Source organism: Juglans regia, chromosome 13 (genome assembly GCF_001411555.2).
Source record: "Juglans regia cultivar Chandler chromosome 13, Walnut 2.0, whole genome shotgun sequence".
Taxonomy (NCBI): domain Eukaryota; kingdom Viridiplantae; phylum Streptophyta; class Magnoliopsida; order Fagales; family Juglandaceae; genus Juglans; species Juglans regia.
The window spans coordinates 1,307,919-1,325,724 of NC_049913.1; the positions used below are offsets into that span (position 1 = coordinate 1,307,919).

At 35.3% G+C, this 17,806-nt stretch overlaps 1 protein-coding gene across 1 annotated transcript; it reads left to right on the forward strand.

Annotated features, from left to right (window-relative positions):
* Positions 1–708: 708 nt before the first annotated feature.
* Positions 709–3,520, forward strand: LOC108996370 (probable indole-3-acetic acid-amido synthetase GH3.1). Its single transcript, XM_018972239.2, has 3 exons — positions 709–1,158; positions 1,290–1,391; positions 1,645–3,520. The coding sequence occupies exons 1-3, from the start codon at positions 839–841 to the stop codon at positions 3,020–3,022; spliced, it is 1,800 nt and encodes a 599-aa protein (XP_018827784.1). The 5' UTR covers positions 709–838; the 3' UTR covers positions 3,023–3,520.
* Positions 3,521–17,806: the final 14,286 nt, after the last annotated feature.

The following is a 17,806-nucleotide window of genomic DNA, read 5'->3' on the forward strand; positions in this document are numbered from 1 at the left end:
TTAAAAAATTGTGATGAGACCACGCCACTAATTAAGCTAAGGTGCATGACTCTTTCAAAAATAAAAATAAAAACAGCTAAGGTACATGACATTAATTATTTTTATTTATTTCACAAATAATGCAAGCAAATTTAGGTATTTGAACGCATCATGTCTGTGATAATAATATTAATTGTATTAATACCTAAAGTTTCTAGGCAGATGTACAATGGGTTTTTTAGGTATCAGACGTCTCACGTGCAAAGGCTGTAACAGAAGAAATTGCCTCCTACTCGGCCAGCCCATCGTTGTCGATGACCAACACTATTACCCGAAAGCAGCCGTGTGGTTGGCTCATGCGTATGACCTTCCAAAACAAAGATGACAATCACATACCCATCTGACCTCACCCTCTCTCCCAATACCTCTTTGAATATCCTTCATCTGTCACTGTTCTCGGCTGACATGGCGGTCACCCAAACCCCACATGCTAGCCTTTTTTGACAATGTCTACGTGTTGCGGGCCCCACCCTGTCCCCCCTGTGCCCCTACACTCCTTAGAGACAAAATTCGTTTTACTTTCCACGACTCTCCGTATAGGTCCGTGACGTCCGTCGGCTTCCATCCAAGCCCCCTTTCTGTCCAGCCCACTTCCTGGGCTCCACCGTGACATCTGCATGCGATTTCTCACTTCGCTAAATCCTACCCAGCCCCTCCACTATATAAATCCCCACACCCGCAAACTCTAATCTCACCACAACCAGTCCTCTCTTCCCTTCTTCTAAAGCCTCTCCAACATTCAGATTTTTTTTTTCTCTCTCTCTCTCTGCGCCTTAAATTTAGTCATTCTTCTTTTGCAATGGCTGTCGATTCTGCTATCTCATCGCCGCTTGGCCCACCGGCCTGCAAGAAGGACGCGAAGGCGCTCCAATTCATTGAGGAAATGACGAGGAATGCTGACGCGGTTCAAGAGAGAATCTTGGCCGAGATCTTGAGCAGAAACGCCGAGACCGAATACCTCAACCGCTTTAAACTTAATGGCGCAACTGACCGCAAAACTTTCAAATCCCATATCCCCATGGTTACCTACGAAGATCTTCAGCCTGAAATCAAACGTATCGCTAATGGCGACCGTTCTCCTATTCTCTCAGCTCACCCCATTTCCGAGTTCCTCACCAGGTGAATTTTACGACCCAGCAACTCATTCATAACCAAGCTTTTTTTTTTTTTTAAATTATATTTATTTTTGAAAAAAAAAAATAGAACAACTTTAATCGGTTCTAATATTTGTTTACGTCGAAAATCTATAGTTCTGGGACTTCAGCTGGAGAAAGAAAACTCATGCCCACGATTCAGGAAGAGCTGGATCGTCGCCAGCTACTATACAGCCTCCTCATGCCAGTCATGAACCTGTAAGTGTAATTAAAATAACAAGAAATCATAACGCGTTATATCTACTTATTGGGTTCTCTCTTAGGCCGCCCCCTTGACGAAGGATCTATTATATACTATTTTACGAGCTAAGTTTGATTGGGAGGAGATCGAAAACATGCGAGTAAAAGTTTAATTTTTTAAAAACGTAATTAAAGCGGGTTGAAATTAATTTTATTTTTGTAACCAGTCATTTAAGTTTATTCTAACAAAGACCGTCTTTTTGTATGACAGTTATGTGCCGGGTTTGGACAAGGGTAAAGGGCTATACTTCTTGTTCGTGAAATCGGAGACGAGGACACCGGGTGGCCTCTTGGCCCGCCCAGTGCTAACGAGCTACTACAAGAGCGAACACTTTAAGACTCGACCCTACGACCCGTACAACGTCTACACGAGCCCTGACGAGGCCATCCTTTGCGCCGACTCGTTCCAAAGCATGTACACCCAAATGCTCTGTGGCCTCTTAGAGCGCAAGCAAGTCCTCCGCCTTGGTGCCGTTTTTGCCTCTGGCCTCCTCCGGGCCATCAGGTTCCTGCAGCTTAATTGGACCCAACTAGCCCATGACATCCGAACAGGCACCCTCAGCCCGAAAATCACCGACCCAGCAATCAAAGACCGTATGGTTCCTATCCTAAAGCCAGACCCGCAATTGGCAGATTTCATTACCAGAAAATGCTCGGAAGACAACTGGGAGGGCATTTTAACCAAAATTTGGCCCAACACGAAGTATTTGGACGTAATTGTAACCGGTGCTATGGCGCAGTATATACCTACGCTAGATTACTATAGCGGAGGATTGCCTCTCGCGTGTACAATGTACGCGTCATCGGAGTGCTATTTCGGACTTAATCTCAACCCAATGTCCAAACCGTCCGAAGTGTCTTACACCATAATGCCAAATATGGCCTACTTCGAGTTCCTACCCCACGAGCCCAATGCCAACAGGTTCAGTAGCCGTGACTTGCCTTTGAAACTCGTTGATCTTGTCGACGTGGAAGTCGGGAAGGAGTATGAGCTAGTGATCACTACCTACGCCGGGCTTTACAGGTACAGAGTCGGAGACATTCTTCGCGTCACCGGCTTCCACAACTCGGCCCCACAGTTCCACTTCGTGAGGAGGAAGAACGTGTTGCTCAGCATCGACTCCGACAAGACCGACGAGGCGGAGTTGCAAAAGGCCATGGAGAACGCCTCTCAGCTTCTCAAGGAGTTCAACACCAGCGTCGTCGAGTACACGAGCTACGCCGACACGAAAACGATCCCGGGTCACTACGTGATATATTGGGAGCTCTTGGTGAAGGACCCTGACAACTCGCCGAGTGAAGAGGTACTGAATCAATGTTGTTTGGAGATGGAGCAATCTCTCAACTCGGTGTACCGACAAGGCCGAGTGGCGGACAACTCGATTGGGCCGCTGGAAATACGCGTGGTAAAGAACGGGACGTTTGAGGAACTCATGGATTATGCAATCTCGAGGGGCGCGTCCATTAACCAGTATAAGGTGCCGAGATGTGTGAATTTTACTCCGATTATGGAGCTTTTAGACTCCAGGGTGGTCTCTTCACATTTCAGCCCAAGTTTGCCACATTGGACCCCGGAAAGGAGACGGTAACTAATCTATTCGGGGGCAACAAACCCGACCCAAATTGCAAGTCCACGGGGTGGTCAAAAGGATTCTCCTTGCATTTCTTTAGTTCTTTTATTTTAATCTTTCTTTATTTCATAAGTAGGTTTCGTGGAAGGATAAAGGCAGTGTATTATGTTGTACGTGGGATTAGGACGTTTCAAGGTCAGGTTTTGTATTCCAGTTCAATTAACTTGTGGAAATTAAGAATGTAATGTCACAAAGTGGTTCGCGTAGTACTAAGCTGTTTCTTTCATGTAGTGAAAGTCATGCATTTAGAATATAGACTTTATGTCTTTAGCAAACATCGATCTATTCACTGTATAAGATAGCCCTTTCAGCACATGCACGCCAAGACAAACAGCAAACATGAGTAAAACATGCATGCAAGCAAGTAGACTGCCAAAGTAGATTGAGGGACGAGCTTAGGGTACTATTGTAACACCGTTGGCAAAAAGATAGCGAGGTGAAGGATTTTGATGATCATGATTAGTTTGTGACTCGACAGCTCACTAATTGCCATATACAGCAGCACTCGATCGATGGACGCAGAGTGCAGACACTTTGACATCACTTGTTTTGGCTCTTCTAGTGCATATAACAAAATTGGTTTCCTATTACCCTCATGATCATGTTATGGTACGAATCATGACGTGAATGAAAATTGAATGAATCCACGGACGATCACTACATGCAGATGACTACTGCAAACATTTTAGGGCTTTGTGCGTTTATCCGACAGACATTTGATCATCCATGAATAATTTTAGAAATATCAAAAGTATCAGCAAGTTCTACAGGCGTCGCTTATCCAAATAAAAAATAAATAAAAAAATCATGATTTCGAAACCAAGATGGTAGAATATTATCTTTAGTTTCGCGAATCACGATGGTGATGATATTGTCATGTCATATAGTATATATTGATATATAATAACTATACTTTTCAGTAAAAATAAATATATAAATATCAAAAGATAAACAAATTGCTCATTAGCGTGAATTGAGCTTGCTATATATATATATATATATTTTGATGTTTGAAATCCTCGTGACCAAAACAGCTTCGTCGAGAACTGATCTTCACCAAATAATACATTAACCCCATAATTGTGACAATTAGTAAGAGAAAGAGATTAAAGCCTCATGTAAAACGTGGTTTACGGTTGGTGGAGCCAAGATTAATCAAGGGGCACGTGGCTTTGGCCTCGCTTTCGTTGAAATACGACAAGGGGAGTACTAGTAATTTTTCATTTTGAGACAACCGATGATCTTGTTAATTGGGTCAGAGACCATTCGTTCTGCTAGAGTCCAAGCTGTATTCCATATGACTTGAGTACGTATCAGCTTAATCATGTTTTATAATTTTTTATACACTAGCTAGCTCTTCCATCGAATAAAATTTCTCATTAAAAACCGGCATGCAAAAGGAGACCCCTCATGAAAAGCTTATATATATATATATATATATACACTAGAGGTTGGGCAATGTGCAAGGCACATTTGCCCGGTTGAAAAATAACTTATTTTGTAAAACATAAATATGTTTTGGGTTAAAAAAAAAAACGTAATTATAAATAAAATAAGTAGTATATAGAGAATTTTTTATGAACTCAATTTCTGCACCTAATAAGTGAAAAGAGATGTGGAGAATTTTTGTGATAGTGATAGTACTTCACTGCATAAATCGAAGCAATCCAACCGAAGAAAAAAAAATGAGAAGTGGTAAAATGAAAGGTTGAATTTAAATCTTAAAAATTTTAATATACCAGCAGCAGCCTCGTCCTTCAAAAAACAACACACATAGATATCATATCCTTAGATATGATTTGGATCGATGTATTAATAGTAGTGACATGGTTTATAAATAGTAATATATAAAATTATTTGGATTAAGATGTTTTATTTGATTTTAGAAAATGAGAGAAAAAAAGTTAAAATAAAAATATTATAAAAGTTAAAATATTATTGAAATATAATTTTTTAATGTAGTTTTTGTTTTAAAATTTAAAATATGTATATTTAAGAAAATTGTAATGATTAGATTAACAAATTAAAAAGTATTTTATATTTAAATAATATTTTAAAAACATATATAAAAGTATCTGAAAACCTAAGAATCTATTAATCTCTTCCTCAAACTCAATAATTTTGTTGGGAAGAGATAGATTGTCAATTCTCTCCTGACCCACGTTTGTGGTTACCCTAGAAAAGCAACTTTTTCATTCATTTTTGAACGGAAAATTACGTGGGTATATCCGTATATGTCCACCGGTCAACAAAATATAGAAAATGACATATTATCATACATTAATAAATAAGTTAAAAATACTTATCTTTCCCTTTTGCTTTCCAGTACTTCACATCACAACTAATTAAATAATAATAGAGTAAATAAATATGATTTTTTGTGATATAAATAATTTTTCTAGCTGCTGATAATTTGTTTATGATTTTTTGTATATATTATTTTTTTGTAGTGAATTTATAATGAATTTATTAAATTTTTTTTTTCTTCACGTTGTCTCTCTCTGTGGCCCGATTCATCCGCACGGGCCATTCTTCTTCAGCCCAGCCAGCGCCGCCGTGCGCCGGCCAGCCTCACCGCCACCACCACCGGGGAGTCCCTCTCACACCGACGACCGACTGAGGCACCATCGATGTCCACCATGCGCAGCCCTATCTCTCCCCCGCGGAAACCCATCCGAAATGGGTTTCTCCCATTTCTCTCAACCAGCGCAGCCGTACGCGGCCACCCAGGCCACCGCACCTCCACCACTTCACACTGGCGACAATCTCTACCAGACCCAGTCACCACGATCATCCCTTTCCCTCTCCGTCGCACACTGCGATTCATGTGATTGAGCCGTAGAAAGAAAAGAAACATGCGAGAGAGAGAAGAAGAAGAAGAAGAAGACGCTGCTGGGTTAGATGTTTAACATTCAACTAAGAAGAAATGACGCCGGATTGAGTTAAACTGTTCATTACTGTTGATGTTATAGACATTTTTAAGATATAGGCAGATATACACAAGCAGTGGTAGCACGTTTGCCACATTTGCCAAATTGAAGAAAAAAATAAAGTGTGATTTCAAATATTAAAATAATCTAATGCATAAGAGTGAAATTACTATCTATTTATCTTTATTATTTATTATGAAATTTAAATTATATTAAAAATTCAAATTAATTAGATAGTTTTTTTCTCTTAAAAATGTTTAGTAAAACTTCATCATTTATTTAATTATGAAAATTTAATATTTTATAAATTAAAGTTGATTTTAAGTGTATAATATAATATTATTCTATTAAAAATGTTCAGTAAAAGTTTATCTTTTATTTAATGATGAAAACTTAGTATTTTATGTTCATTATTTATTATGAAATTTAAATTATATTAAAAATTTAAATTAATTAGATATTTCTTTCTCTTAAAAATGTTCAGTAAAACTTCATCATTTATTTAATTATGAAAAATTAGTATTTTATAAATTAAAGTTGATTTTAAGTGTATGATATAATATTATTCTATTAAAAATGTTCAGTAAAATTTTATCTTTTATTTAATGATGAAAAATTAATATTTTATAAATTAAATTTAATTTTAAGTGTATGATATAATATTTATATTTTAATTATCTATTTTATGTTAGTTTAAATCAATATTTAAACTTCTACCGTTAAATTAAATATAAAGATTTAAGATGAAGGGTTGTGATTTAAAACCCAATGTTTACGTATGATATGTTATTTATATTTTACTTAATTAAATTTTAAATTAGTTTAAATCAGTGTTTTAATAAGAGAAATTATTTATATATAAATTTTAACAAGAGAAATTATTTATTATAGTAATAAATATTACAGTCTTATAATTATAACTCTAAATTTTAACAAGGGAAATTATTTATATAATTTTAAAGTGTGTAAAATATGCACAATATCTTTAAAAAAATTTGGTATATTTGAGATCTTCTTTAAATAATCTACTTTTTACATAATTGTGATAAATATTTTAATGATTTTATTTTATTTTTATATATAATAGTGATAAATATTATAGTAATTTTATTTTTTATTTATAAAAAATCATGTATAGTGTGTGGTGTGTGGTGTAAGGAATAGGAAAATATGATTAAAATAAAAAGATAAAAAGTTGTTATTTTTACATTGATCCATTACATTTAACGATATATGATTTTAACAACTTAAGTCAAGCCACCTTTAAAATTATATTCTAAAATAACTAATCAATATTACAATTAAAATATCTTAGAAAAAACCTAAAGAGTTATTGTCTTACCATTTACTTAGAACCAAAATATGTTATAATTTATGTTATACAAACAAGTTTAAGCTTTGTTCATAAGTTAATTTTAACAAAATATATTTTTACAGTCTTATAATTGCATCTCTAAATTTTAACAAAAAAAATTATTTTTATAATTTTAAAGTGTGTAACTTCCGCACAATATCTTTAAAGAAATTTGGTATATTTGAGATCCATATTAAAGAATATATTTTTTACATAATAATGATAAATATTTTAGTGATTTTATTCAATTTTATATATAATAATAATAAATATTATAGTGATTTTATTAATTTTTTTTTCCCTACTTTCTCTCTTGCACTGTTCATTACTGTAGCACTTGAACAGTAGGGATCCTTTTCGCATATCATCAAGCCGGATCAAAACAAGGAATGAGGCATCCACGGTTCTGTACTGTTTATTACTGTAGTACTTGAACAGTAATTTATAGCTACTTTTAAGATAAAGGAGATATGCTAGCTAGCTGATCCCATCCATGTCATTAAATTTGCGCGCATTTAAACTATACAGGAGACATGATCATGACTTGGACTGTAACAAGTCCATACAATATCTGATCACAAAATTACAAATTGATATGATTGCATTTTTTTAAAGTAAAATCATGAAAATTACAAAAAGCAGTCTGCTTATAAAAAAATCTGCCTGCTGATCATCCGTTATAAGCTGGGAATGATGTATCTGTTAAATATTGAGAACCAGAACAAGCTGCATGAGTAGGACTGGCCTAGCTAGCTAGCTAGCTAGGCTTAGCCACACCTTAGGTTTTTGTGAAAAAGTTATCATAAGTTGATATCGAGTAGTGTAATTAATTGCTTGACTAATAATCTTGATCTTAATTCCAATAATGGTACTAATAACTTCGACATGACTAGGGTATATCTTTATGATCCTTCTCTCTACCTTATACGTGTAAACACCGAACTCATGATCATCATGATAAAGCAGTACTGTCATTTGATCTTTGTTGGACAAAAGGGATATTGTTAATTACTGAAATGATTATAAATACGAGTACCTTATCCATTTTTGTTCTCTTTTTTTGGGTAAGTAATTGCATCATTGTGAACCAAAAAAAGTAGAAAAAGCAGTACTACCAGTAGCCTGACTGATCTACATATATAGCTTGAGGGCCCCTAAACCTCCCAATTTTTTTTTTCAAAATTTAAAATAATTCCTAAATTTTATTCATAATTTTATGGATATTGAAATTGGCCCCCCAAAATAATTTATAATTTTCTTATTCTCATACGTTTTCTAAAAATTTATAAAATTTTAATATACATAGAAATATATCTCTCTAATTTTTTCCTATAACTCTTAGATTTTATATAATTTCTATATATTATCTATTTTCTAGAATGTGACCCCAAAGCTTTTTATTATACAATATTAAATTTCTTAATATAGATTCTAAAGTAAAAATACAAGAAAATACCATTTAAGATTGATGATTTATATAAAAAATAATGGAGATGTTTTATCCTCTAAACTTCATTAAGGACTAATAAGCTTGTTTAAGGTCTCAATTGTAGCATTCTATACTTAATGTGATACCAAATTAGATAAATTTTACATGAGATTTGATAAACTAGCTTAGATATTAGAAAGAAAAATAACATTTTAAAAGATTACTTGATAGTTTTTATGAAGAAACAATTTCTAAATATTTTATATTTACAAAAATAATAATATTATTCTATGAAATATTGTCATAAAAAATCTGAAAGAGATATTAAGTTATGTTTTTAAAGTTTTATTTATACGCTATTTGAACAATTATTGAGATTTAATTTTATATATAGATATATTTTATGATTTTGTAAGTTTTTTATTTTATATAAACTTCTCGTATGATAGAAAAGTTGATTCCTCAAAAAAATTTGCTGGTTCCGCCACTCCAATTATGTAATTCAATTAATTTATATATATATATATATATATAGTCAGGATCGAATGGGCATTTCAATGGTTATCCAAAATTAAACAGTTCCACTTTCTCAAGGAAAAACTTTTTGAGAAATCAAGAAGTTACGTATCTAGGCTGAATTGTCTTGTAATATAAAGGCCAGCAGACCATATGCGAAGAACCGACTCACTGTCGGGTACGAAACTCATTAGCGGCCTATCCTCAGTATTTAGCATCTAAAATAGACGACAGCCTGTCAACCTTTGAAATAAAATGGCCCGGTCATATTGGTCTAGAAAGTGGCCCCGGCCCGTAAATGAGAGAGAACAAAAACATATTGATTTAGAAAAGGCTCATGCAAAACGTGCTAGTTTTTGGTGGGGGCGGCCTTCACTGCACTTTCTCTCTCTTTTATCTTTATTAATGAAATCAACCAGACAATGGAACGCGTTGGAAACTAACTACCTTTTGACTAATGGACATGTAGGCATTGAATCGAGTTTTTCCTAGTGATATTAATATAGCTTATGCTTTATTATTCCTTGTGCCACCTCCTTAGGGGAGGTAACGTGCATGGTGTTACGAATGGTTTGAATAATGTGTTGGATTTGTCGTTGCAATTTAGAGGTTCGGTCAGGCTGGATAAAAGTGGTCTTCCATATTTGAGAGTTGATTAGTCGTTACAGTAATTTGTTATCTGTTGGAATGAAATGTAATCTTTATATTCTTCCATAATAAGTGAAAGTTTTTACTTTTCAATAAATTTGGGAAGAGGGTCACTTTTGGACAAAAATAAAATAAAAAATTCAAAGACAACCATCATGGAGCCTAAGCATAACTTATGCACCTCCGAGATTAGTCAAGATTTTCAATGCTATTACAGGACAACTAGTACCAATAACAAAGAAAATACAAAGTGCACATGTAGGCATTGGAACTTTTGGAAGCCATTGGGCAGGTTTGAGTATCACCGTTTTTTGGCGTTGGATTCTCGATTTTTCTTCTGAGGGTAGTCTAGTCGGAACTCTTTAGGTTGGGCCGTGTTGCCTAACCCAATCTACAGGTTCATAGGCCCATTCTTTAGAATAGGTTTGTAGGAGTGTATATTTGAATTTAGCCCATCAACAATTATTTATTTTTTAAAATCTCGAGTTATAGGATAATAGTCGTAACATTTTTGTATTTTTTTAAAAAAATACGAGTTACTATTAAAATATATATATATATATATTTTAATGTAAATTCTAAATTTATATATTTGTTCAAATAAAATATGCGAAAATTATACACTACAACTATAAATATAATTCTAGTCATCCATGGATCAGTGAAGGGGCTTTAGAAAACCGAATTGCATTCAGAAAACAAAATAAACAACCAGTTCCAAAACCGAAAAATTATTTATTATTATTAAGAAATTAAATAGTGATAATTAAAAAGATAAGTCTTTTTTTCTTAGTTTTTCTTATTGAGACCTGAGCTTCTTCGCATGTGATTTGTTTTGACTATTTGGACCCAGACCTTACCTCGATGTGCCTCTTTTTGTATGGTTGTTCTGGCTGAACTGAGTCGATAGAAGAGAGACAGATGCAAGGGAAGTCTTGGGTGTGGTTATCGTCATTGCTAATGGCAACCTCGTCATCGTCGCTCCTCTCTTATTACCTCCCTCTTCTTCTGTTTCACGAGGGCAAGAGGGGCAAGAGGTGATCGGTGTAGCAGACTTGAGGAAGACTAAAGCTGTGGGTGAGAACTAGGGTTTTGGGAAGAAAAAATTTATTCATCATTCCAACTCTCATTATCCTTCTATCATCTCTTGACGTGACATTAAATGATAAGTTTATAAAAATAATATAATAAATAATTTTCAATCACCTAGTACTATAGAAATTAGGATGATGAGTAGAAAGTGAATTCTCGACCGAAATGAGGGAGATTTAGAAGAGGAGTGGGTTGCGCTGGGCCGTAAGGGAATAAAGAAGGACATGGGCTTGGGAAGCTGATGGGTTCGTGGGCTGAAGCTTCAACTGGACTGCAGTAGCTGTTTTTTCCTCATGTAATAGTTAACTATTGGACCGCATAGTGCAGGATATCTGCTGGTTCTAGCGACATGCTTCTACACTAAATGTTTTAGTAGTTTTTTTTCTATTATAAGATAGTACCATATTGTTGACTATTATAAAAAATTTCCTGAATTAATGTTTGGGGTCTGGATGTGTTATTTACACACTAGTTTTCCGCTCCCATCTGCATGCAAAACCTTTCTTGAGCAATGACTCCAGGAATCGAGTTTACCCCTCAACTTGAAGCTAATTTTGAGTTGGCTTCTTTCATTTTCATTTTTTCATGCGAGTCTGTATTATGCCCAATACGAATTGTTCTATGTACAGGTAGCTGAGTTATCAGAAGCTATTGTGTCCCCCGAATTAAAAGAAATAATCTATTGATCTGTTGTACATGGCCTCCTTGTTGGACCAAAGGGGCTGCAAAAGAGACAATAGTGAGAGAAAGTTTGCTTCAAGGCGCATTACAATGTCGCTTTCCTTAAGACAATATTCGCCCCTACCAATAACGGTATGCATACGAGTTACAAGCGAATTTGCCTCCAAGATACAATGAAGCCCAGAACAAGTCTGTTTATCTAACTGCGTTATACACACACAAAATTAGACCCCGAATACTCTCAGATTTTACTATTCAACCAAGAAAATTAGAAATATGTTTTCTCGAGAACAAACATATTCTAACAAATTCTAATAATATGAAGAAGTGAAGAACTTGGGAGAGAGAGAGAGAGAATTCGAAATTCTATTCTGTCATACTCAAATGGCAGGCCAATGGGTCTATTTATAAATAACCAAAGGTTATGAACGAAAAGTTATAACTCTTCGTATTTCTGAAAACTGTTCAGAACAAGTACATATATTATGCCTGCTGCCAAATGACACAACGGTTGGACTCAGTCCAATGGTCGCCTGGCTTCCGTTTCAACTGGATGGCACCAGTTCGAATCACTGCGTGCGCTCATTGGGAATTTAATTTTTCTTTCCAATGCATTGCATCGCCTCGCGCATGGAGCCCCTCATTGCAACGCCTCGTGCACGCCCGCATCAGTGTGTCGCGCCCATCTAGCCCATGCATTGCATGCCTTCCACATGCCTCTTGGAGCTTTGCTTCTCATGTGAGGAGAAATTAAAAACCGTTTCGTCAAAGGGGTGACTTGAACTCAAGCCTTCAGAATAATCCAATGGCCCTAACACCACCAAGCCAGTGATTGCCTTATGAAGGCTCGTAGACCCAATAATATTATAACCATAAGATATTGCTTATAAACTTTCCTTAATTCCTCTCTTTTCAAAATAATTCACAACTTCTAAAATAAACCCAAAAATATTATTAATAAATATAATATATAACTAATTATTTTGAAAATATTTCCAACAATCCCCCACCATTTTCAAAATACATCCTGGTTGGAATAGGAAAACTTATACATAAATGAAGGTGTCTTTTGGACTTGAACCTTCACATAGTGAAAATACATCAAAGCTAACCGGAATGGCATAGTAGACAATGCTTTGAACTAGCGATTTTATACGATTAGCTGGATATATCTCACATATAAATTTTCTTTTCTTTGGGTAGTTCATAAAAGCCGACACGTGGATTGGCCTTGTGTCTATATCCTGGTTTCATGAGCGCTCTAGAGACAAAGCCTTAATTCGCATAGGAGGCGGCACCACCCCTGACACTCATATAGGTAGACTTATCGAAAGTGTCCTGTAACTAAACACTTTAACATAACCATGTTATAAGTCTATTAAGAGCTTATTGCTCAACCTCTCATTTTCATTACAGTACCAAGCACTTCAAGCCTTGGGATGATTAAATTAGTTTGAAAACTAATTTAAATATCACAATGCTTGCAAATCACGAACATATAATGTACTTTGCTCATTGAACTCAAGTCTTGATATGTTCAAGAGTTGAGTCGAGTTTCCATTATTGGTGATTTTATTATATTGGCTTTAAACTCTATTAATAAGTTTCTCAGCCACTCTGCCTCTTTACTACAAGAAGCCAATGCTATAAACTCTGCTGTCATGGTAGAGTCTGTTATGCATGTCTGCTTCTTTGATCCCCAGGAGATTGCTCCTCCACCAAGGGTGAATATCCACCGACTGGTTGACTTGTGATCATCATGCTCAGTTATCCAACTGGCATCTGAGTATCCTTCTACTACCGAAGGAAATTCGCTGTATTCAATACCATAATTTATGGAATTTTTCAAATATTTGAAAATTCTTTGTACATCCAATGAATATGACTAGGGTTACTAGTGTACCTACTCAGTTTGCCCACTGCAAATGCAATATCAGGTCTAGTACACGTCATAGCATACATTAGACAACCAATAACTCTAGCATATTCAAGTTGATCCATTGCTCTCCCAGTATTAGGATACAATTTTAAATTTGAATCAAAAGGTGTAGCCATGGGTTTGCAATCAAAGTAATTAAACTTTTTCAATATTTTTTCAATATAATGTGATTGAGTTAGAATTATACCATTATTATTTCTTATAATTCTAATACCCAAAATCATGTTTGCAATACCCAAATCCTTCATATCGAAATTTGATGACAAAAATTTCTTAGTACTTTCAATACTCATATTATCAGTGCCAAAAATCAACATGTCATCTACATATAAGCATATTATAACACCTTTATTTCCATTGAACTTGCTGTAGACACATTTATCATATTCATGTATCCTAAAATCATTTTTCACTACAGCTTTATCAAACTTTTCGTGCCATTGTTTTGGTGCTTGTTTAAGTCCATAAAGTGACTTAACTAATTTACAAACTTTATGTTCTTGGCCAAGCATGACAAACCCCTCGGGTTGTTCCATGTAAATTTCTTCTTCTAATTCACTATTAAAGAAGGCAGTCTTAACATCCATTTGATGGATTTCAAACTTGTAGATGGCTGCTAAGGCAATCAAAGTTCTGATAGTAGCAATCCTAGCAACTGGTGCGTAGGTATCAAAATAATCTAACCCTGCCTTCTGGATAAAACCCTTTGCTACTAGTCTTGCTTTAAACTTTTCAATTGTTCCATCTACTTTCAGTTTCCTTTTAAAAATCCATTTGCAACCAATAGATGTCGAACCAGGGGGAAAATCTACTAATTTTCAAGTATTATTACCCATGATTGAATCCATTTCATCATTAATAGTCTCTTTCCAAAAAGCTACATCCTGAGACTTCATAGCATCTTCATACGTCATAGGATCATTCTCAACATTGTGTGTAATCATGATTTGGTTACAAGATGAATCTCTTGTACCATCTACCAAGTACACAACAAAATCTGGTCCAAATGACTTTTCAGTTCTTACTCGTTTACTCCTTCTTGGTTCAAATGGTTCACCAGATTCACCATTATTTTCAAGTGATCTGTCTAATTCCACTATTTTATCATTAAAAAGTGAAATTTCACTGAATCTATTTTCAAAAAATTCAGCATCCCTGGATTCAATCACTGTATTGACATCAACAGAACTGTTAGGTTCCACGACTAGGAATCTATAGCCAACACTGTGATGTGCATAACCTAAGAAAATGCACTCAATGACTTTTTATCCTAACTTCTTTATCTTAGGTTCAGGTAATCTAACTATGGCTCGACAACCCCAAACTTTAAAATGATTTAAGTTTGGTTTTCTTTTCTTCCATAATTCATATGGAGAAACTTTAGTTTTCTTGTGGGGTATTCTATTCAAAATATAGCATGCTGTCAGCATATCTTCTCCCCAAAAACTTTTGTTTAAACCAGAATTAGTAAGCATGGCATTAACCATTTCTACTAAAGTTCTGTTTTTCCTTTCCGCCACTCCATTTTGTTGTGGAGTGTAAGCCATAGTAGTTTCATGAATAATGCCTACAGATTCACAATAAGCAGGAAAGTGATATTCACCTCCTCTATCGGATCTAAGACATTTTATCTTGACATCACATTGATTTCCTGCTTCATTTTTATATGATTTAAAATTATCCAAAACTTGGTCTTTTGAATGCATCAAATAAACATAGCAATATCTAGAGAAATCGTCTATAAAAGTCACAAAATATTTTTTACCTCCTCTAGTAGGCGTGCTATGCATTTCACATACATCACTGTGTATTAATTGCAATAAAGATGAAGTCCTTTCTACTCTAGAAAGAGGTTTTCTTGTAATTTTTGTTTGCATGCATATTCTACATTTATCTATCATATCTTTAGCATATTTAGGAATTAAACTTAAATTAACCATGTTATCAAGCTTTCTAGCATGAATATGTCCTAAACGACAATGCCATAAAGAATATGAATCAAGCATATAAACAAAAACATTCACTTTATTATTAATATTGAGTTTGAACATGCATTCACTCATATATCCCTTCCCCACAAAATTACCCCCTTTGGTCAGAACAAATTTATCTGACTCAAAGACTAATTTAAGCCCATACTTATTCAGAAGACTACCAGATACAAGATTTTTCCTAACTTCTGGTACATGATATACATCCCTGAGAGTAAGCACTTTTCCAGAGGTGAACTCCAAATCTATTGTGCCTTTGCCTTTAACTGTAGAAGTGGATGAATTTTCCATGTAGATAACACATCCATCTTCTTCCGACTCATACTTTTTAAACAAACTCTTGTCTTTGCAAACATGTCTTGTTGCTCCTGAGTCAATCCACCAATTTACACTCAGTTTCTTCTTATTCTTGCCTTGGAAGTAATTTTGTTTTCTTCCAAAGTTATTCTTTCTCTTCCAGTTTTCATATCCGGATTGCTTGGGTTGTTCAATTTTGTGAGTCTTCCCTTCCTCTACCATATGCATATTGGAGGTCAAAGAGTCACGCTCTTCTTTACCATCTCTGAACCTTATTTCCTCTTCTATACGAAGATGTTGGCTTAGATCTTCCAGAGACATTTCCTCCTTTCTATGCTTTAGACTTCTTTTATAGTCTTTCCATGATGGAGAAAGTTTATCAATAATGGATGAAACCGATATAGAATCATCCATCTTCATATTGTGTTGAGTGAATTGATCAAGAATATGCATAATTTCATTGAATTGTTCAACAATAGGCCTAGAGTCTACCATTTTATAATTGAAAAATTTGGTAGCCAGAAATTTCTTACTTGTAGCATCTTCTAAGAGATACTTAGCCTCAAGTGCGTCCCAAAGATCCTTGGCGGTTGCTTTGTTCTGGTACGCGTCAAACAATGTGTCAGACATTGCATTGCAGATGTGACCCTTGCAGATGTAGTTGTCTTGTTCCCACTTAATTCTTGCCCGACTTTGAGCAATTGTCTCGTCCTCATTTGCAGACGGCCTAGGAGTGGTTAGAACATACACCACTTTAAGACTGGCCAGGAGAAATTGCATCTTCTTTTGCCAGCGTCGAAAATTGGCTCCATCAAAACGTTCAAGTTTAACAAAATCCGCAGCAAACTCTCTCAAACTATGTGCCATTAGTAATCGAATATTGTCTTAAGATTGTTGGACCAAAGGGGCTGCAAAAGAGACAATAGTGAGAGAAAGTTTGCTTCAAGACGCGTTACAATGTCGTTTTCCTTAAGACAATATTCGCCCCTACCAATAACGGTATGCACACGGGTTACAAGCGAATTTGCCTCCATGATACAATGAAGCCCAGAACAAGTCTGTTTATCTAACTGCGTTATGCACACACGAAATTAGACCCCGAATACCCTCAAATTTTGCTATTCAACCAAGAAAATTAGAAATCTGTTTTCTCGAGAGCAAACAGATTCTAACAAATTCTAATAATACGAAGAAGTGAAGAACTTGGGAGAGAGAGAGAGAGAGAGAGAGAGAGAGAGAGAGAGAATTCGAAATTCTATTCTGTCATACTCAAATGGCAGGCCAATGGGTCTATTTATAGATAACCAAAGGTTGTGAACGAAAAGTTATAACTCTTCGTATTTCTGAAAACTGTTCAGAACAAGTACATATATTATTTTTGCTGCCAAATGACACAACGATTGGACTCAGTCCAATGGTCGCCTGGCTTTCGTTTCAACTGGATGGCACCAGTTCGAATCACTGCGTGCGCTCATTGGGAATTTAATTTTTCTTTCCAATGCGTTGCATCGCCTCGCGCATGGAGCCCCCTCATTGCAACGCCTCGTGCACGCCCGCATCAATGCGTCGCGCCCATCTATAGCCCATGCGTTGCATGCCTCTTGGAGCTTTGCTTCTCATGCGAGGAGAAATTAAAAACCGTTTCGTCAAAGGGGTGACTCGAACTCATGCCTTCAGAGTAATCCAATGGCCCTAACACCACCAAGCCAGTGATTGCCTTATGAAGGTTCGTAGAACCAATAATATTATAACCATAAGTTATTGCTTATAAACTTTCCTTAATTCCTCTCTTTCTAAAATAATTCACAACGTCTAAAATAAATCTAAAAATATTATTAATAAATATAATATATAATTAATTATTT

Bases quoted from the DNA above. Each gene is read 5' to 3' on its own strand.
- LOC108996370 (XM_018972239.2), top strand. From the start codon at position 839: ATGGCTGTCGATTCTGCTATCTCATCGCCGCTTGGCCCACCGGCCTGC. The intron at 1,159-1,289 runs GTGAATTTTACG...GAAAATCTATAG, and splicing joins ATTTCCGAGTTCCTCACCAG to TTCTGGGACTTCAGCTGGAG. The intron at 1,392-1,644 runs GTAAGTGTAATT...TTTGTATGACAG, and splicing joins CTCATGCCAGTCATGAACCT to TTATGTGCCGGGTTTGGACA.